Genomic DNA, 22,759 nt, shown 5'->3' on the forward strand with positions numbered 1-22,759 from the left:
CGTTTTTCAGGTTCACGCGTATAGCTTAAATCGAGCAAGGCAATTTCATAGTACCGGGTCACATAAGGCTACGATCGCATAGAAGTATACTATTCGGGTATACGATGCACGTTTTGTAGGTGCACGCGTATAGCTTAATTCGAGCAAGGTAATTTCATAGTACCGGGTCACATAAGAGCTATTCGAAAAGGCCGTATACCTGCGTTTAGTATAGTATAGTGGGAATCGCGCGTGTGCGATTTTAGTGCAGCGTATACCGTCCAAATTTTAAAAACCTAAACCATATGTGGGTAAATTCATTTTTTAATAGATGCACTATCTAATTCTGCACATTATGACACCTCATTGAATGCAATGTGACCTCAAGAAGTAAAGTTACAAGCATTTGATAAGACGAAGAAAAATGGGTAACTGATATACTCGTTATTCGCTATATGAATACGCTTTATTTGATCAGGCTGAGTTCACATAGTATACCCTATATGAACTCAGCCTGATCGAATGAGCGTATTTCGTATAGCGAATACCGTATACCGTATACTTCTATGTGAACTCAGCCTAAGAACCAACTTCGTCTATAGTTTGTCATTAATTTTTGAAAATGCATGCTTTGAATTTCATACCCTTTCAAATCTTCAAGGTTTAACTTTTCATTAATCCCCTAATCTAGGCAATGAAAATTGATTTTTTTTTGGAGTTAAACGACCGCAGCTATTCCGACACGCCTTGCACTATTCGTGATGATCATGTAACAAGATTAAAGGATGACTCCGGCAATCACAACTAGTCTCAGCTTATTATCAGTTCGGGGGCACTGGTAATAACCAGACGTCTCTGATTTCAAAGACGGGTCACTGATTTCACATACGGGGCACAGTGTCGGCGCCCTATACGATAAATATAAATTTAATACTCCGTTGGTGAGCGACGGGCGAGTGAAGGAGTTCTATCTGATTGGCTAGCAATCGATCGCTTATGTCGCTCAGTAGTCAACTACAAACTCAAAATGGAGCAATGTATTCAATTCGATTGAAATCGATTATTCTATTATTGACGTAGATAAAGAGAGTGATAGTGTGTCAATAATGTACATTGTATTGCACCTGGATTTTACATGCATTCCTTTATATAATTATTTTCTCTAAGAGTTGAATACTATCACAATTTTTACCGTGGATTTCAAATTTTTTACATCAAAATTGCAGTTAAACATATCCACAGCAAAATACCGGTCCTCACTAATTAGTGAATTTAATTTCCAGTTAGTGTATTTAAAATAAAACCTGTGATTTACCTGACAACAAATAAAATGTTCTTGCAATAGAAATATCATATGGGATACTGATATGGTAGGCCGCAACAGCCACAACGCGTAGCTGACTTTTTGCTCCGTGGAGCCAAATTGACCAATCATGTTAGAGTTTTTCATTACTCGGAGGTAAAACTGACCAATCAAGTACGACTTACTCATTACGTGAAGCGAATTTATTCATTAAGAATTTGCCAGACGAGCTTCACGTAGTTGCAAGATATCCTCGGTCACGAAAGTTATGATTCAAAAAGTAGTTTATGAAAAGTACGAACCGACTTATTATTAAGATGGACATGCACTCATAAGAAACTCATACAGTATTGTACATGACTATATAGCTAGGCAGAGTGGTGGTAAACCATGCGCACAATTCTGCGATGTGCAGTGTATCGCCGGGAGCTAATTTGTACAACTTGCGCGGCGTGGTCTGCGGAATTCGACCTTCAGCAAACCAGTTCGGATTTACTTTATATACTAGTAGTAGGCCATACATACTGTAGTTACTGTCCGTTTTCCTATACACAATACTCAGTGCGCTCACCATTGACGCGTGACCTCTACAAATAGTGTATGTTAGAAGTATAGGCCATTGCCTAGTTGACGTCACTGTGTAAAAAATAACCGGCCAATATTTAAAGTATTCTCTGAAGTTCTAGAAAATATAGTTTTGTAACATGTCCTAAATTTTTAGCTAATTTAGGTGTTTGGAAATATTGGTACTTTTGTGTTTTAGGAAGAATATGTAAACGACAGATAACACCAAACAATATGAAGAAATTATTTCTAAACCGTGTTAAGTCTGCAAACCATTATGCTTCTCATTTTCAAGAACGCTGGTTAACAATAAGCAGACTATTGTCTCATTTCGTAAACAAAAGCGCACACAGTATTGTTACCTTGCATTCGCTTTGTAATCGTTCACCCAACTGAAACTATAATACCAGCTCATTGCTCATTGCACAGGTAAAACAGACACAAGTGCAGTGTGTATTTAACCAGAGAAGATCTGATGTAACATAGTTGAGCTGTTTTCATTGAGTGTTATCATGGGGTTTAAGTCCTTCAAAGGTCGTGGTGAATTCTACTGTAGACATGACTGCATCATGATTATTTTAAAGTCAACAACATTCAACAATATGATCACCGTGATAGTATGACAGTATCAGTACCGTGGGTGTCAGTGATCCTGGCCTGACACAGTAGACAAACAAACAAACAAATACGCCACACACATGACACATGCATGCAAGGTAACATTGACTATACACTAATCAAACAATGGTATTGATCCTGTACAACTGGTCGTGGTTTATTTACATTTGATTCATTTAAAATCCCCATAGAAAACATTAATTTTGGCAAGAGTTTTCTCTCTCTGGAACGAGGATGCATCCACTGGCTCCGCGTAATGAAAAGATCTAACATGATTGGTCAATTTAGCTCCGCGAAGCGAAAAGTAAGCTACGCGTAGCAGCTCCACGTTGTGGCGGTTACGGCCAGCCATATACTGATCATGCGAAAATCGTAAAAACATAGAATAGAAACAGTGTGGCAGACTCTCAAAATCTCACATTGTATGCTTAGCCTGAGTCACTCGGCCTATCTCGAACAAAATCACCATGCGTAGCTGTTGAAAAACGTGAGGATTCATCGTACTATCACGGCAATTATTAACACGAAGATATAGGGACGATGACGGTGTGCGGGGGTCTGTTATATCACATACGTCGAGCTTTGTTGACAGCTCGGCACCCGATGCAGCACATCGGAACGAAGCTGAGTGTATTAGAATAAGCTTTCCTATGTTTAGAAAATATCTACCTGTGCAAAAATTATATCTATCTGTGCAAATTCTGACAAATGGTCCCAGAGCACACTTAGATTGCAATGGCCAAAATCAAATGTTTTGAAGTAAAAAAATCCCAATTTTACTATCCAATTCATGAATTGGATAGTAAAATTGGCAGGCACTCAACATGGTCAACTTGGGCTAGCTACAACCCTGATAAGGCCTATACACAAAATTATTCCCACTGCGCTGGCACGTTCATCAAAATTACTTATATCGTTTGCGACTGGGTTTTGAAACTAGGGAGTATGTGATTTATGAGACGTCTCTGAAATATGATACTGTTATGTGACATGACGCTTCAAGAGTATTTGATATCAGAGACGTCTTTGAATTAGCAGTGCCCCCGAGCTGTTATATACCAGGGCTACGACACTCAACTCATTTGCATAGCAAAATGACCCGTCTCCTCTGCAGCCAATTTGGCTCCATCGAAATGTTTTTTCTTACGGAGCTACAGCTGTTGAACAAAGGTTGTTCAGCGATTGTACAACAATATCGCATCGATTGATTGGTTATTCAGGCGTTTCATTGAAGGATGAATTTCACTTCACGCTTGCGTATTCAGCCTGGACAGACCTGTTGTGCTTTTATCTAGATTTGTTTCTAGATTTCGCGGATGTATTCATTTTAAATAGAGTTCATGCCCGTTGTATGCTAACATGTTCCCACTTCGAAGAGGTTCAACTGCCTTGACAGAGGCTTCATAATCTAATTCACTACGGTAGCAGTGTCCACGCTTTTGGATGATTTTAAATCAGCCGGTTTCTTCTATCTAGCTGGCTGGAAATTTCAGCACATGGGCATTGCTCAAGAGAAGAGAAATGCACATAATATTTAATTCAAATGTGGCGCTGTCAGATTGACACGTGGTGTTGACGCGGTTTCGCAGGTAAACGGTGGAATGACCATCAATTACGGTAAGGTCAACAATGATATGTTTATGCAATGGCGATGGGAAGTTTTTTGTACGAGGATCTAGCAAGGTTAGTAAATTTTATGCATGCATAGCTTAAAATATTAATTCAGTTGGTGCACGGTGATGTGAATTTCGATTAATTCAAATAAGTGGGTGTAAGTTATACACCGATAAACTGAATGGAGAGTTCATTGCAGGAGCCCATTAGCAGCTGCCTGAAGTCAAACTTAATGGCAATATTGCACCGATAACTAGTACATTGTAGTAGAGTCAAATGAAGGAGCGCATCAATAGCTGCTTGGAGTCAAAATATGGCAGCATCGTTGTCAGAATTCCGTATCATACACGATCATGTCATAAATTGATATTTCAGTTCTGGGTCTGATTATTCGGACTACATTATTATGATTACAGGATATAAATTTTAAAGTATTATATAGCGTTTTTTGCAGAGGAAGCTCTGCTAGATTCTAGATTTGTTATCACTGATAATGATAATAGTAAAAATTTGGAAATAGCGTAATTTCAATCATTGGATTTTTATCACAGAATATCCTTCTAGAGCAGTCGGAAGACCCGGGGTTTTTGTTGTTGCGAGGTAGAAATATTTGGTTTGTGCAGTTTGGAGCGCATAATCAACCCCTGATGATAAAAGGGTGGTTGAGAAGAGTTGTTGATATGAAGATATTGCCTTAAAGATTCTGCCTTTAATTCCGTGGTATCAGAGTTTGAGTCAAACATTCCGCATTTGGATTACATTCAGATGCAGTTTCAAGAAGATACAACTAAGCAAACTGAATTGGTGAGCAGAAGGTTCGGCAAAACAGGTTTAAAAGAGGAATTGAGCCAAGTTATTTATGATATTCTTTGTTTCATATTGAGGAACTGGAGCGTAATTATTCCTATTGGATAGGGGAATAATGTCAACTGGCTATTAATGCCTTTGTATTCCAAAATGAATACATAGCTTTTTATTGTCTTATTTCTAAGGATTCAGAGATCGAGCTAAAGAGCTTTCGATAAATATTCAGATTCGGTTCAAAATTTATTGAGGAACTGGTGCGTAATTATGAGTTTCCGATTGGATGGGGGAATAATGTAAATTGGCTATGATTGCCTGCGTATTCCAATATGAATACATAGCTACTTATTGTCTTATTTCTAAGCGGGTTTCTAAGGCTTCAGAGATCGAGCTAAGGAGCAAGAATTTCGTTTTCGATAAATATTCTGATGTCGGTTCAAAATTTATAAAGGATAAATAAGCGCAAGTGCGCTAAATGCCAAATTGTTTAAGATCGTTTTCTGGATACAATTCATAAGGCCGATTAAAAAGATTTTCTCGAGCTTAAAGTGGTCAATGTTCAAGTATTAATTCTAAGCAGGATCGGTGTCATGTTTTAGAATAAGCTTGCAAAATATGCAATTTGCTTTGTCTGGTATTCAGATTTCCGTCATATTGGCATAATGTCTCAATATTAGCAGTTATGAGAGTTTATTGAGAATTTTTAACGGATTTAATGTCTTTTTGGTTAATTGTTGGGGAAGTCATATCTGCTTAAATTATGTTTATCAAATGTGATCATCATTGTTTAAGCTCCGGAAAATTTAAGGACTGCTCCTCAAATTTGGTAGAGTTCAAAATGTTGAAATCGTTAAGATCAAGTTTCATTGTTTTTCTAAATTCCCCGCGAAGAGATTGCAGATGGATATAAGCAAAATGTAGGATCTAGATAATTGAGTATAGTCTTGTTTCAGATATAGAGGTGAGTTTCCTTTCCCGTATAAGGATTCATATTTTGGACTTCACAAGGTAGACTATATCGCTGATAACTCAAGACTGTGAAGCTCTTAAATTTCAAAAGTAGGCCTAGATTAATTTTTTTTTTTTTTCTATGAAGGCGAGAATCGCGCTCGTCGTATTCTTCTATGCCAAGATGGAGTAAGGCTGTGTTACATTCCTTCAGGTGTATCCATAGTTAACAAAGCTGATGAGGTGTGGGCGATGCCTGCATAGCTAGCCGGAAATCTGTAACATTAAGTTTTTCAGTCTAGTTTGCTTAGCACAGGCCTAATGTCTGCGATATGTGCTAAGTGTGGGACATTTGTACCGTCATCAATGTCATGTATAAGTTAGGGGCAATCGTGGTTAAGGGAGAAATGGTAGTTTTCTCTTTCAGCTAAATCACGCGGTGGCTCGCATCCGTTTAATATACCACATAATAAATATACTAGTTCGCTTTAAGAGGGAACGGAAAGTGAAACTGTTTTCACTGGGTATAAATATCTCGTATGTGTTTCTGAGAGGAAACAGGAGTGCAAGATCAGAATTATCGAAAAGGTCTTAACGAATTTGTTTTCAGGTATATTCAGTAACGGTTTTCTTTTTGAGACTCTATATATTAATATATTATTAATGAATCATCAGGATTTCTGAGTTAGTTGAGTTCCAGAAAGGAGTTGGTGTAAAATAATGGAAATTTTAGGAAGATTCGGAAATCAGTTACGAGAAGCGTTGATAACGGCAACCGTGCAAGTTGAGGTTCTATAAGAGGATCCAGAGAAAAAGCCATACTCAAGGCAGTAGATAATATGCAAGGGTAATATTAATTGTCAACGAAACAATGAGATTAATGGAGAGTGTAATTATCGGGACGTCCCTGTGACGAAGCGGTTAAGGCCATGGACGTCTAATCCATTTATGAATGCTTGCTCAAGTTCGAGACTAATGTCTATTGAATTTAAATGCCATGAAGGTGAACCAGAGCGTAAAACATGAGTTACCGATTTGAAAGTGGAATTAAGTTCAAGTTGGCAGACTGTTGGCTGTAAATGCCATGAGGAACCAGAGGGTTTTATGAGAGCCCGAATGGACAGCGGAATTAATAGTCCATTGGCTGTATACGCCATTTATGTGTTCCTAAGAGGAACCAGAGCGTAGTTATGAGTTATTGAATGTACAGTGGAATTATGGAAGCTGGCATTGAACGCCATAAAGTTGGGCCTAAGAGGAAATAGAAAGTAAACATGAGTTTCTGACTCAACACGGAAATTTCATCCACCTGCTAAGAATGCCACGAATACGTGTGTTCCTAAGAGGAACCCGAGCACAATGAGTTTCTGAATGGACATGAATTTCCATCGACTAGGTATGAATGAATGCGTTCCTAAGAGGAACCAGAGCTTAATCATGAGTAATGAGTTTCTGATTAGATAGCTTAATTATATTTATTGGCTACGAATGCCATGAATGTGTTCAAAAGATGAACCAAAGCTTAATCGTGGGTTATTGATTGGTAAGCGCAATTATGTCTATTGGCTACGAAGGTCATGAATGAGTTCCTAAGAGGAACCAATCTTGTTTTAAACGATCTTGATAAATTCGTTCCTAAACGGAAATAGTTATTGTTTGGGACGTTTAAGAGACGGCTAAATATCATGTATAATTATCGTAATCGATATATATTAATGAAAATTATACACCGAGTGAGAGTAGCTGGAGCAAAGTAAATGCTAGAAATATTTGCCTACGTTATAGCAATCGTTTATAATCAAAGACGTGTTCCAAAGAGGAGCCAGAGCATAACATTTTGTGAAGCGGTGATCATACTGCGTTTTTCTTTAAAAAGAAAGAATATATAAAAATATCGTTTTGTAAGCACACAAAGATGCCTAGTGTCGAGAAGACAATCACAATTAGGCCTAATATCAGCGGAAGGCCGGTCATATATATATAATTAGCCAGTTAGGGCGCAATCCAAAATTGATATATTAGCATGAAGTTTAAAATTGTCGGCCAGAAATCTAACGAGTCGGAGATCAATTGATATTCAAATACGAATATACTGGCATGCATGCATCAATATGCACGCTGAGATTACAACTAGGCAACAAATCCGCTACTAAGCTGTCTCCCATTTCGGTTCCGTATTCCGTTGCAGCTATTCGCAATGGATTTTTCCTCTGCGAATTTCGTCAAGTTTTATTATTCTCTAGAATAAACTCTATACTGATCGCGTCCTTTTTTTTGACGTCACCGTTCCGGCTTCCGGATCATACTAATAACATTCGAGAACGTAATCATCAGTGTTTTACGCCATTAAAATATGGCAAACGGCATTATGACGTGGATATCTTACTAAGCTTTAACAAGCCATATGATTTCATGCATTGTTTTTGGCTTGGAAGGTTCTAATACTACGAAATAACTAAACTGATTTGCAAGAAAGCATCCCGCAAAAAATTTCAAGAAGATGAATAGCATTCGTACAATGCTGTCGGACTTGCAGATTTGAGCATTTAGCAGGTTTCTTCAGCGGACTTTTAAGCTTTGAAGAGATGTGATATTCAGACGCTTAATGATGCTCTTAACAATTGCAGAGATCTACAAGTACGATTTTAAGTACTATAGGCAAGGATCAATTAAACTTTAGCGGGTTCTCATTCAGAAATATACTTCTGAGGTAAACAAATGCCAAATAATGATCTCACGTTTATTCATAAAGGAATTTTTCATAATAGCTCAAGATCGGGAGGGATATGGTAATACGGCAGTTAACCGAGTCCCATGCATACAGGTTGTGAAGTAGCATAGTGTTGGCGTTCACAGCATGCCAAAGATATGGCAATCTGGTAGATATTTTTCAATCTCGTTTTCGTGATTAGGCATACATGGATTAACGTCTTGTATCAGATCATGTAGAAGTTTGCTCTTCCAGAAATGAGAGCAGTTGCGATTTCACTAGTTGCTTAAACAGTTAGAGATTGATTTTTAACGGTTTTATGGTTTAATATAGGGCCTATGCACAGTTAATTTTTGAGGCAAAATAAACCCTTTTCTCGATAAGCCCGTTCTTTGGTCTTCACGGAGGAGCTGCTGCGGCAAGGCGTCATACCCCATATGAATGTTGTTTTTGTGTGTATTCATTATGTTTAGGGAAACAGCGGCAGCGCGTATGAAAATATTTTATTCGCGTTTAAGCGCAGCGAATTTAGCGAATAAATGTTTTTTCTTACGGAGCTACAGCTGTTGAACAAAGGTTGTTCAGCGATTGTACAACAATATCGCATCGATTGATTGGTTATTCAGGCGTTTCATTGAAGGATGAATTTCACTTCACGCTTGCGTATTCAGCCTGGACAGACCTGTAAATTTTCAAGATCTCAACAGAAAGAGGTTATGCTTTGTTTTTTAAGAATGTTTTTTCCCAATTTGGAGTTTGTTGGGTAAGTTAATCTAATTTTTCTCTTGGTCTGATAAGTAGGCTTAAGGGTAGGTCTTTAACCTGTAATTAGTACAGCCAGGACAGACCGGTAGGGGAGAGCGGGGAGTGTTCGCCCTAGGGGCAGGTTCGCCCACCCCTTGTTTCTCAGCACTACGGCTATCGGGGGATTTGATGATGGCAAAATTAGGTGACATAGGTTATTATAAACTTCTCATATTAGCTACGCGACATATAGGGACGTGTTCATCGAACTGCAGCCAAAACAAAAAAATTACACCAAAACGTAATTTTTTGTTGCATTAATAATGTTGTATTATCATTGATACATAAATACAAGTGGTTTTAATGGAAATCTGTGTTGGGAACATATGGGATTTCTCAAAGATTTAATGCTGTTATAAACTCCTTATTCGATTTGTATTTTGCATACTCTGAAGAAAATACAAAAATGTGCACAAGGGGCACGTTCGCCCTTTTGAGGATGGGGCATGTTCGCCCTATATCTTCCCCGGGCGGACTTGCCCCAAACTGGAGGGCGGACCTGCCCCACCAGCGTATTATGCAAAATATTGATAATTATACCATTAAACAAGGTAAAACTACTGAAAAGCATGTTTTTAAAGTTATGTGGTATCAGTATTACTCATACCACCGTTTATGTCCTAATCCATAATCTCCCCGATGATACGTTTAAGCTCACTTTGGACCCCTACATTTTACCATGACCCGACCCCTGCAACAAATTTAGTAACTCCCCAGAAGAGAATGGATGCCCTGTATACGCTTGCTAAATGTTTGCATTGAATATGTTATTGTTATGCAATGTTTAAATCTTTTTTTGTGTTATTAGGGTGAACTTACCCCCACCATATGGGCGAACCTGCCCCAATATGGGGCAAGTTCGCCACTTTGCAAAACTTTTTTGTTTGCTCTATCCTGTTGCTATTGTAAGGCCTATAGTTCTGGGATTGTAACCGTATATAGCTAAGACATAGGGCTTTCACATGAGCTAATCAGGTCATCCCTAACCTTAAAATTGACATCGCTAGGCTGGTCAGAAAAAATAGGGCGAACACTCCCCGCTCTCCCCTACGGTACATTTTGTAGATCTCAACAGAAGAGGTTTTCGTCTTTTAAGAACGCTTTTTCTCAATTTCGAGTTTGTCGAGTAAGCTAATCTAACCTTCCCCTCGGTCCGGTACGTAGGCCTAAGGATAGGCTTTTAGCACGTATCACGTAAGTCAGCACAACACTGTCCGGAGCTGCTGCGGCAAGGCGTCATACCCCATATGAATGTTGTTTTTGTGTGTATTCATTATGTTTAGGGAAACAGCGGCAGCGCGTATGAAAATATTTTATTCGCGTTTAAGCGCAGCGAATTTAGCGAATAAATCAAGCTGGTCACGGAGGAGACTACCCTCCTTTGTGTTTGTTCATTTGTGTAAGGAGAGCCCATCTTGGAGTCCGTAATGACTTAGGCTACGCTCTCAGCTAGAGTCCGACGCTGCATTGCACTAGAAATACTTTTCTGTGAAATCGCTATAGAGCCAACCGGGAACACGTATTCGTTTTGAAAATATAGCATTAAAATTAGTATCACCCTTGTGGCCCCCGTGCAGTGGAAAACCTTAATTCTTTCATTAAAAGGAAATGAAAAACAAAACAAAAACACGGATCTACCTGTGCACCTATAAAAATGAGCACAGCAATTTGTCTCAAATAATTATGAATGAATTTTAAGAAACATACGGGATGATGATGAACATTGACCTGACGCCATGATAGTAGGATCTATTAGTCGTTTTATATACAATGTATATACCGTATTGTCATAATACCAATGTTTGTCATTATATATAATGAGTAATATTTAGCAACGTAAATGTCAGTTCATATGCACAAACGAATACTGCATGATCGATCTTTATGATATTCAGGTTTTTGTACATCACATATAACATGTCACATAGGAGGTCATACGTGTTGACCTTCATCTATTGTATTTGTTCATCTGTGTATGGACAGGATTAACGCCATTAAACGCCATTAAAACTCCATCAGTATAAGGGCGTATAGTTCAGTGAACTCACCGTATTGCTATTCCAAGTACTTTGATAATACAGATAATATGTATTAATGGGTCGAGACTCGAGGCGATTGCATTGAAAAACCTAATAAATTATTCATAACAGTTACGTAATCAATCGATAGTGCGGACATTTTTCATTTGCAAACCACCAAAATTCGTAATCTTTTAGCGTTGGAAAAGAAACCACGTGAATCGAGTGCCCTCTCGAGAATATCTGCTCTCTGTTTATATTATCAAGCACAAATCACATGGTTTTATTTAAAACAAACTCATATTGACCATAAAAATGAATAAAAACAGCCGGCTCTCAACACGCGATATTCAAAATTCCCCGCCGCCGAAATTGTCCAGTGCAATGACGTCGTGGTTATTTGTGCTCAATTGTTGTCAGCCTTCATTGTATTACTGGGACGTCACTGCACTCGATAATCTCGGCGCCTGGGAATTTTGAATGTCGCGTGTTGAGAGACGGCTGTTTTAATTAGTTTTTATGGATAATATGAGTTTGTTTAAAATAAAACCACGTGATTCGTGCTTGGTAATTAATTTTCTAACATATAAGGCATAATGTTGTGATTGCAGGAGTCATATCGTTTAAATACCGTAGCAATAGGTTAAAACAATTTTTGAATATATCGCCCAGCACTACAAGCAGGTTGCACTTATCACCTGTGTATGTCTGCAATCATAGATTAAATGCAATACCGCTCTTTTCAACGGTACTAATCTTGCAGGTTCGAGTGATCAGCATGATATGGTTCAATGCAGAGGTATCGCGTGAACGTATTAGTGCATCGCGATATATTCAAAAATTGTTTTAACCTATTGCTAAGGTAGTTAATCCGGTTGTTACATCACTTCTACGGCGAATCAGTGATTTGGGAAATCAGATAACTCCTTCTTTTGCATTTTTTAAAGAAAATAGTATTTTGTCAATTAAAAATCAATTTTCAATTGGAAGTATTAAAGTCGATGTTGGAGGCGTTTATCCATTTGGACACTCGTCGCTCGGATGACATATCGCTTGGATGACATACCGACGTATCAGCTATTTTTGACAACATATCAATTTGTAAGCGCCCTCTAGCAAAGTCATAGTTCATTAAATTTACAACCGTATGACAAAACAGGCGAAAGTAGTAACTTTTTGCACAAGATTTGCAATTTAAAGAGAATTGGCCATTGCTCATTCTAATGAGGCTAGTATATGGACAATATAAGTGTGCCCTTTCATTTAATGACATAAAATGTGACCGTACAGCACGAATGAGCCGTAAATGTCCTCAATTGTATTCTGAGTTACAGTGTAAAATGGGCATGAAGGTCATATTCATAGGTATTTCAATTTGGTGCTACGTGTATCTCATTAAATGAGGTACACGTAGCACCCAATTGAGGTACCTATGAATATGACCTTCATGCCCATTTTACACTGTAACTCAGAATACAATTGAGGACATTTACGGCTCATTCGTGCTGTACGGTCACAAATTTGAAAAATATTGTGAGGAACACTTGAGGTTTTGACTTTTAAAACCTACATTTTGGTCAAAAATTGTGCCGTGGTATGTCCATACTAGCGTCACTAGAATGAGCAATGGCCAATTCTCTTTAAATTGCCAATCTTGTGCAAAAAGTTACTATTTTCGCCTGTTTTGTCATACGGTTGTAAATTCAATGAACTATGACTTTGCTAAAGAGCGCTTACAAATTGATAAGTACGCCACTATGTCGTAACTATTTCGGTAAATCGCGGCTGTGTGGCTAATACAGATATGAATTCAACAATGACTGGACATAATTGACGTATCACGTGTCGTATGTCAATTTAACCATTTTTCAAAAAATTTACCATACTGGCGTATAAGTTTAATGATTAGTTACAATTAATTGGTGAACGACAACAATGTATTTTCATTAAATATAACTTAAATATCTATTTTTTCATATCCATTCAAGAAAAGGAGACATTTTAATCGAGTCGAGGTAATGTATGACAAACGGGTAAAAGTTGCAAAAATATTTCAAATGCAATTTTATCTCATAATGGCCATTTTCGTGATACGTCATTATTTCATCCGAGCGAATTCATACACACAATAACTTCACTGATATATCATATTTTCAGTACTTTTTGTTGTTTTTCATATGAAACAAATACATGGTGTGAAAAGTATTAACTTATCCTTCACCGATGGTGCTCTTTAGTGCCTGTCTTGTAGGACTACATTTCCTTTGGATCTTATTTTGATTTGCTTCGGTTCTTCTTTCAGGGATATCATAGAAAGAAGCACAGTTAAGATAGATACTATCTTGACATTTGCTCACCTGACGATGCATGATACCACTCTACTTGGCCATTTATCATACTTCAAGGTAAGTTAGTGTGTAATTGCTATAAATGCATATATAAAAAGACAAACTACCATACAGAGAAAATAGAATCCAGTAAAATGACAATCGCGACAAAATGAGCAAGAATGAAAGTGGAGGAGTCCAGCAGGTGCGATCCGGGTGCCATCACAAACTGTCGAGAGGCTGATCTTTGGATATAGCTGGAGAGGAAGGCCATTGCTGAGCACGAGTGGCCCAACATTGTCCGGGTAATGAGCTCACGGGATTCAACTACAACAGGAAACAAAATTACGCGTTCCTGAAAAACAATAATTTTGACCATCCAATTTTGATGTTTCTTCTTGATTTTTATGGGTTTAACGTTAAAGTGGTTCTTTTGATATTGATGTTGGGTCCCATGGAACTCCCCCCCCTGGGGGTGGGGGGATTTTCGAACATAGTCGTACGGGGACATGCCACGTGAACTTTCGGATGTTAACTTTCACTATATTTTTGCAACCCATCAGTATACCAATTTATGTTACAAATACCACCCAAAAAGCACACAAATTTGCCCAAATTGGTTGTTTTTAAGGGCACTTTTGCCCAAATATGCCAAATTGGGCGCATTGGCTTAAAACCTACCTATCGATATACCAAATCGCTGAAAAGGTATTCCAAAACCGTGACACATCCCCATAAACTTTCAACCAGGAAGAACCCCCCCATGTACACCCCCTCACCACAAGCGAGGAAAAAGGTACCTTGATCACTTTTACCATGCTTACATATTAATTTCCATTCCGCTTCTAAACCATTAATTAGGAAAAAGGAGTTGGTGTTATCAATGCGTCACCGTTTGCGTTAGGAATGCTTACACCACACGGCCCTCAACCATGGCACACAGCACCGGCACCACACATCAAGGAGAATTGTAGGAAAGCAGTTGATTACTGTCAAAGCAATGGAATTGATATTACCAAGTTAGCGCTACACTACACACTTTCCCACAATGCAGTGCCGATTACAGTTATTGGTACGTCGAGCCCTGAAGAGATGAAGACCAACATCGGGAACGCTTGTGGTTCTTTGACATCTGTCGAATCTGAAACAATGGAATATGTACTTGAAAAGTAAGAAATTAATTGATTGCCTTGTTGTATCCTTTATCGATTTTGATTTAGTTTATCCTGCGTGTTTTCATATTTTGTGACGTGTCATGTCAAAAGGAGACACTTTTGGGCAGGTTATCAATTTTGAGGTTTTTACATATCTTAGAGATATTTTGCTCCACAACGCCGTTTACCCCCAATGAAATCGGACATTCCTAAGCGAAGATATTGAGTTTGTAAGTTATGGTATTATAAAATTGGAAATTGAGATACCGGTCTTTAAAAATATTATTGACAATGTTGAGAGTATAGTTGGAATTACCTTGAAAAAATGTCAAGATGCCAGTTATATTCCGGTCTGAAACTATCAGACAATATGTTTAACATTAATAACATCACGAATTTGCAACAAACCCAAATTGTGAAAAAATCACACCCGGGCAGATTTTTGGCTATTTCTCCATTTACGATCCTGCCCAAAAGTGTCTCCTTTTGACATGATACGTCACATTTGATCAAGTGCGGGCGAGTAGGATGGCAGGGGCCATTATGTCCATTTTAATAGACATTAATCGTCGTCCGTATTCCATAGTGGCGTATAGTGGGGCGCCGCGAATAAACAACTTTTTGAGAAAATCGGGTTTGAAGAAATGCCAATTTAAAATCGAGTTGTGTAAATCAGACATTCATTATATTTTGTAAATGATGTGAAATTTCTGTAGTAAACTAAATAGATTTTATTGTTATATATTTTTCAAAAGAAATAAATACATACTTTTGCTGGCAAACTGACAATAAAACTATACGTCACTATGGAAAACGAACAAAACGCAATACCTAACCTTTTTTTGTATTTATAGTGAGATCGACTATACGCCACTTTTATACATTTTATAATTATGAAATATCGGCAAAATGAAAACATCGTATTCCATAGTGGGGTATAGGTCCGATACGCGTACGCCACTATGACATACGATGTTTTTCATTTTTGCCGATATTTCATAAAATAAATGTATAAAAAGTGGCGTATGGTCGATACGCCACTATGGAATACGAAAAATGTCACTTTGTAACTATACGCCACATTTAATTAATCAATTACTAATTAATTAGCTAATTATGACTGATGAGACTTAGAAAAATGAAAGAGAACATCATTAAAGACATATGTGCCAATTTTCAAAAAAATGACCAAAAATCACTATACGCCACTATGGAATACAGCCGACGTTAACGAAAACAATACAGTGGAGAAGCAACGAAAAAGGAAAGAAGATGAACAAAGAAGTTAAAGCTTTTCCCCGAGTATTGACCCAGGACCCCTCACGTGCCAAACACTCCATATCGGCGAAGTGTAGCTACGGGTGTTTCGCTAGCCCGGCCAACGAAACCGTGCGTTGGCCCTCTATGACTTTTGCATACGTAGCTAGCATCACGTGGGATGCACACAGTGGTGGTTTTGCTTTCAATTGTAAGATTTGTGGAGGAAATTATACTCCTGATATCAAGCCTTAGTATCTAATTTAAATTTCGATTACATATTATTTTAGCCAAAAATGAAGGTGAATTTTGCTATTTGAAAGGCTAGTGTGCGCGAAGGGCGCAAAATTTAAAAATGTTACCCTATGTTGGCCCAAAACATGGGCTAAAAAGGAATTTTTGGGCCCTGAGCCCAGGCCCATCTGGCCAAATGGTAAATCCAGCCCTGATTGCAGCGGCTAATCGCAGCGGGGAAAAGAAAACGCAGCATTCGTCGCTGCGAAAAAAATTCACGCGAAAAACGTAATACTATAGGTCTTTACTGACCCTTAATCCTATTTTGCACGAATAATATGTTTGCACCTTCTTTTTTCAGATTTATGCGTCCATTGAATAACGAGAATTGGGATAATGTCAACCAATCGTATACATTGAGGTAGTATGTCAGTCAGCAATGAAGTTGGCTCATGATGTAGTCATGTCTACAGTAGAATTCACCACGACCTTTGCAGGACTTAAACCCCATTAAAAGCTATTAAACCAATATAACACTCATTGAAAACAGCTCAACTGATTAAATCAGATCTTCTCTGGTTAAATCCACACTATAGGCCTAAATGTTTCTGTTTTACCTGTGCGGTATGGCAATGAGCTGGTATATAGTTTTAGTTGGGTAACCGATTATAAAGCAAACGCAAGGTAACAATACTATGTTGGCCTTTGTTCACGAAATGAGACAATAGTCTGCTTATTGTTAACCAGCATTCTTGAAAATAAGAAACATAATGTTTGTTCACTTAACACGGTTTGGAAATATTTTCTTCATATTTTTTGGTGTTATCTGTCGTTTACATATCCTTCCTAAAACACAAAAGTGGGAATATTTCCAAACACCTAAATTAGCTAAAAATTTAGGACATGTTACAAAACTATATTTTCTAGAATTTCAGAGAATACTTTAAATATTGGCCGGTTATTTTTTTACACAGTGGCGTTAGCTAGGCAATATCCTATACTTCTAACATACACTATTTGTAGAGGTCACGCGTCAATGGTGAGAGCACTATGTATTGTGTATAGGAAATCGGACAGTAACTGCAGTATGTAACACTTAATTTACATCTTAATGACAACTTAAAGACTTGAACCTGGTAAAAAGTACTACAATAAAAATGAAGATGAAACTTACTAAATTGATACTGATAATGTAAATAAAAATTGAGGCTGATCCGACCCCGGCCCTTCGGTGGTTCTGCATAGTCAGTGACCTAAATGCCCATTCTCTTGTGAGGTGCATGCAGAACTTCACTTTTTGTAACAATTTCTAGAAATAAGAGAAAACCTGAAAAAATATCCCAATCGTGCAGCGTCCTTAAAGTTGCAGAATCAAAATTTATCAAGGATTTCATAAAATGGTACGTACCCTTTGAATCTCGGGATTCTCGCTATTGCATGCATGCATGCAATAGGAGAAATGGTTGCTTCCTGTACCGGCCGGTATTTCCATGAAATGCTCATCGTTTTTGTTCCTCTTGATGTACTTTTTACATATGCGCGTTTAGGGTTCCCATTAACTTGAGCAAGAGGCGCTCAATCATACATGATCTATAACTGAAGACCGAATTAAAAAGACTAGTTTGCGTCTGACGTCAGGGCAAAGGTGTGACGTGATTGGTTACTGACCTGCGCAGTAGGCCTACGGCATTTTTGGTTTGGTTGACAGGACGTCATACGCAAACTAGTCTTTTTCAATTCGGTCTTCAATTATAAAAACCTCGTATTACTCCCTAATCCCAGGGTTGCTATAAATCTTTAAAAACTAAAACCGCCCATTAAAATTTCCGTTTTCTCTCTTGTCTTATGTAACGCTTCTCTGAAAGTCTTAAAGCTAACAGTTTGGCATGGCTGGTTTTATAGCTTTTATAAAGATTGAAATTGACAATTGACTGACAGGGTTTATAGTCTTTTGATGTAGGCTAATTGATAAAGTTGTGGTAAAGGCCATTTTACAGTTTTCAGAATGAAAGTATTGAGAATCACAGACCGTTAAGACTCAATGCGACAAGACCTTTCTTTGTGAAGTTATCGGATATCGAAGACGAACCGATTTGAGCACGAAGCGTGGCAAAGAGTACTTCCCCTTCACATGCTCGACTTAACAAGTACGTCATTTGAAAACTATAACCCAGACCCGAGATTGATTGAAATGGAACCTGCATATAATTTTCTTTCTCAACTTTCCTCGTGTATTATAAAGGGATCGCAAGTTCTAAGTAGACCTTAGACTTTTAATTTTGAATAAATCGAAAAGTTTTTGACGACATCAACAGGTTAAAAAATATTGGTATAGCCTATCTTGTGTTGCACACCCTGTCCGATTTACAATGTCCCACATCGTCATAATAACTAATTATATACGAAACAACGCCGCGGCGCGCCGTTTTAAAAGTTGCACTTTTGCCCATTCAAAGTCTCACAAAGCATGCAAAATATTCTAAAGTTTAGAACATTCGGCATGCTTTGTGACAGGTTTTTGTGTTGATAATGGATACATATACGACGTATAAGTATATTGTCGCGAGATATTTGCATTATAAACACGCCAGTATAAATTGTGTGCGGTATTACCGGAAGTAGGAGCTTCTTTATGCTGCGTAGAATGCGCGCAAGACATTCGCAACGATTCTCACCACTCAAGAGTTATCAAAACAGAAGCTACATGTTTGCCGCCATGATCATATTGTTGAATGTGCTGTTTATAGCTCGCGCCACAATATTTACACATTCCCCGTGTGACCTCGGGGTCATTGCAAATGTACGATAATATTAGTTGGTATATAATTTGTGCGGTAACTGTCAGCGTGTTTGAGTGAAAATACCGTATTTTGAGTATACCGTATATGATAATCCTTGTATACTGCGTATGTACCGATACTCTTGCTGTTTATAGTGAGACACAGTTACCGCACAAATTATATACCAATTAGCCTAACTTATACCGTGTAGGCCTACATTTGAAATGACCCCGATGTCAAACGGGGAATGTGTAAATATTGTGGCGCGAGTTTTAGGGCGTTTTTCGTTGCTGTGATAATCAAGCCCAAAGACTTGTACCAAGACTAATTTCACGTTTTGCATTCCAATTTTTGAAAAACACATTATTTTAAATTGCAAATTAAATTTTTTTTAAGTATTTGTCTGGAATTGGGAGTAGACATGTTAGAAGTGTAAATCGCATAAGACGCAGACAATTAGTACACTCTTATTTCACCAATTAAAAAAGTCTTAAACAATCTTAATCAATCTTAAACTCGTGTTAGTTACGTGGTCCTCTCGTCGAAATATTGGTTAAGGGCCCTTAATTTTCTTGTTGTTTAAAGCTCAAATCAATAGTTGGTTAAAACTTTTAACCAATAAATGCATATAGCACTTTAACCAGCTTCAAGTTTAAGTGCTTAACCAACTAGGTTGTTTAAGGTCTTTTAATCAATATTTGCTTAATAACTCTAAACAGATAATGATTTATATGTTCTATTTTATCTAAGGATTGTTTAAGAAATACAACTGCTTAATCATGGTTGTATTGGATTTAATTATGATTGGGACTTTCTTTCTTTCTTTTTTAAAAAAATTTTATACTGAAACATAATTCCCCGGGCATAATTCATGATAGATTTGAAGTCATCAGATCTTGGTCAACTGTGAGATTCGTTCAAAAATACAATTTCATGCATGCAAAAGTTTTTTGGTTTTTTATCAGTTCAACCCGCTATGTATCCGGGCAATGTATCCGAGTAAAAATTAAAATCTAGTAAGCCTTTCTCTCGCATGCATTACGATACAATGCTAAAATACAATACATCAACGCTAATAAATTCACACACTCGATACGGTATCCAGCATACCGATACTTCAATGCATCTCGTCTACATTGTAAGCTATTGTGCGTATGCCCAAAACTGAACATCGCGGTACACACATTGGTGATATACATGTACCGTGCACGTAGAACAGTACAGTACAGTATCGCTAGAATGTCAATCCCAATGACGTTGTTAAATCTAGCAAATGAACGCATCAATATCCATCCTTTATGTCTCAACGATGTCTATGCATAACTTATCAAACGAATCTCGAGTTTGGTGCAACCTGATTGACTCAAACCTACCTATTTGAACGAAGTTTCAGAAGACCATAATCAGCACGACCAGCATTCACTCGTGGCCGCCATTTGCTTTTGTCATTTTAAACAATAATTGGTTAAAATTCCGTGGCGCGAGATGTATCGTTAAACAGGTAAAGTACAATTCCACTAAACATTACACAGTTTAACGCCTTTTAACGTAACAAAAAATAACCACCTTTATACGCTCGAGTTTAACAGTCTTTTAACATACGTTAAACTTTGCAGATTAAGCGCAAAATCACGCCTTTGAACATTAATTGTTTAAAAATCTTAAACTTTTCTTCTTATACTTGGCGACTGTTAACTGCCGGAACAAGAGTGTATAATATTATTTCTATTTTGATATTACGTTTATCAAATTTTAAGTCGATGTTCATGCTTGTGACTATTGCAAAACATGTGCTCTGAAAGAAACTTCTTCTTTTTTTTGGGTGTGGGTTGTAGGTGCAGAAAATATAACTTTGTCCGACAATTAATAAGCGATAACTCTTCAATAGTATCGCAACAAAACTTAAGTAACTTGTTTAAACTATGTTTGATAAAAATTGCACCAGAAAATCTCAGCAAAGAAAACGTTTTAGGGACATATCCCCATAAACATCACTTCGTGCTGCTAAATCCCAAAGAAAAGACCACTCCCGTAAAAAGAGTTTGAATCGCAAACGGGAATTATGGAAATAGCTGCCGGTTGATGTTACCTATATAGACCTACATTAAAAACAGGACTGCTACCAAGATAGAGATGAGGGCTATAGGTTTTAGGGTTAACATTAGGCTGGCTAGAGTTAGGATCAAGCCCGTACGCAGGGTTCTTTTTTTCTTTTTGAGTGGGGGTGCGCATTTTGAAAAAGTGGACCTTTTTCCGGGGTTGGGGACGATTTTGCAAAAGTAGACATTCTTCCCAATGTGGACCTTTTTTGACTAAAATAAAAACATAAAATCCCCGATTTGTTTTGGTCGCTACGCTTGTCGGTTTATGGGACTTTCGTTTTTAAGTGGACTTTTGCAAATTTGGAGTCTTCGATGTTATTCATAATATGTAATCGAAATATTCTTGCATTTTAATTTTAACATTTTAGCATTAACTACTCTGTCATTAAATCCAAAAGCTACTGGGTGAACAATAAAATTTATACAATTTTGAAAATAGAATGACATAAGTATGCTGCTAATTATTTGGTTTGATATTTATATGTATATCAAGATAATTTCTTTAGCCACCAGATAAGTTTTGTTTCAATAAAATCGAGGGTATGCAAGTGAAGATATGGCCAATTCTCGCTATTCGCAATAAAGGGCGCCGCCAGCAGATTTTGCGATGTAATCATGATGTATCATGGGAAAAGGTCGACATCAAGTCCGCGCAATACGAATATTACCATGCTATTACATAGGAACACGTGACAATATTTTTTAGTTTGTCAAAATAAAGGTGTTACACGCGAATCGATACTCAATAATACTTAATAATGTGATTGAAATGTGCACAATTAATTTTTTTCTCTATCGATTTGCGTGTAATACCGTTATATTGACAAACTAAAAAATATTGTCACGTGTTCCTATGTAATAGCATGGTAATATTCGTATTGCGCGGTCTTGGATGTCGACCTTTTCCCATGATACATCACGATTACATCGCAACCGCTGGCGGCGCCCCTATTGCGAATAGCGAGAATTATGTAACCTAGTCTTAAAACCGCTTGGGCCACTTTTGTCTAAGCGTAAAAGTGACTGAATAGAGTTGAACCATGGACCAGTTGACTGAATAGAGTTGAACCATGGACCAGTTGAACGGTGCTCTTATGATAGGTAGTTTTAAACAATGGGGTATTCGAAGTTATAGAAATGATTACAATTACATAATAGAATATCTCCTTGAGGTTTTGAAAGTTACAACTAAGCACTGACATAACAACCTCATTTACTAGAAATCGTGGCTGCAGCTCAACAACTTCAACCCCAATTCACGTTGTAAGAGCGTATTTTTATGTTTGTGACATTAGAAACCATAAGATTGTTTATAGCTCATTTTCCAAACTCACGTCTTCTATCAAGGCATACATTATTACATATAACTATGAGAAGTATGTAGAATTTGTTAACAGAAATGCTGGCAATAGTGATCGCCCCAGAACACCTAGTAGAAGCCCAGCTGAACTTAATTTCAAATTTTTATTATTTTGTTCTGTTCTCAGTTTTACCAATGATATGAGAATTACTTTATTTATAAGATAATTTGAAAGAAATTTCA

At 37.5% G+C, this 22,759-nt stretch overlaps 1 protein-coding gene across 2 annotated transcripts in view; it reads left to right on the forward strand.

Moving 5' to 3' along the window:
- LOC140150604 (uncharacterized) overlaps positions 1 to 16,859 on the forward strand; it is a 45,974-nt gene extending 29,115 nt beyond the window's left edge. For both annotated transcript variants that reach the window (XM_072172654.1, XM_072172655.1), the window contains exons 6-8: positions 13,665 to 13,767; positions 14,551 to 14,858; positions 16,696 to 16,859. In XM_072172654.1, coding sequence (XP_072028755.1) covers positions 13,665 to 13,767; positions 14,551 to 14,858; positions 16,696 to 16,759 — 475 coding nt within the window. In that variant the 3' untranslated portion in view covers positions 16,760 to 16,859. The remainder of the gene's footprint in view (positions 1 to 13,664; positions 13,768 to 14,550; positions 14,859 to 16,695) is intronic.
- Positions 16,860 to 22,759: the final 5,900 nt, after the last annotated feature.

The sequence above is a fragment of the Amphiura filiformis genome, chromosome 4, assembly GCF_039555335.1.
Source record: "Amphiura filiformis chromosome 4, Afil_fr2py, whole genome shotgun sequence".
In the NCBI taxonomy this organism is placed as follows: Eukaryota; Metazoa; Echinodermata; class Ophiuroidea; order Amphilepidida; family Amphiuridae; genus Amphiura; species Amphiura filiformis.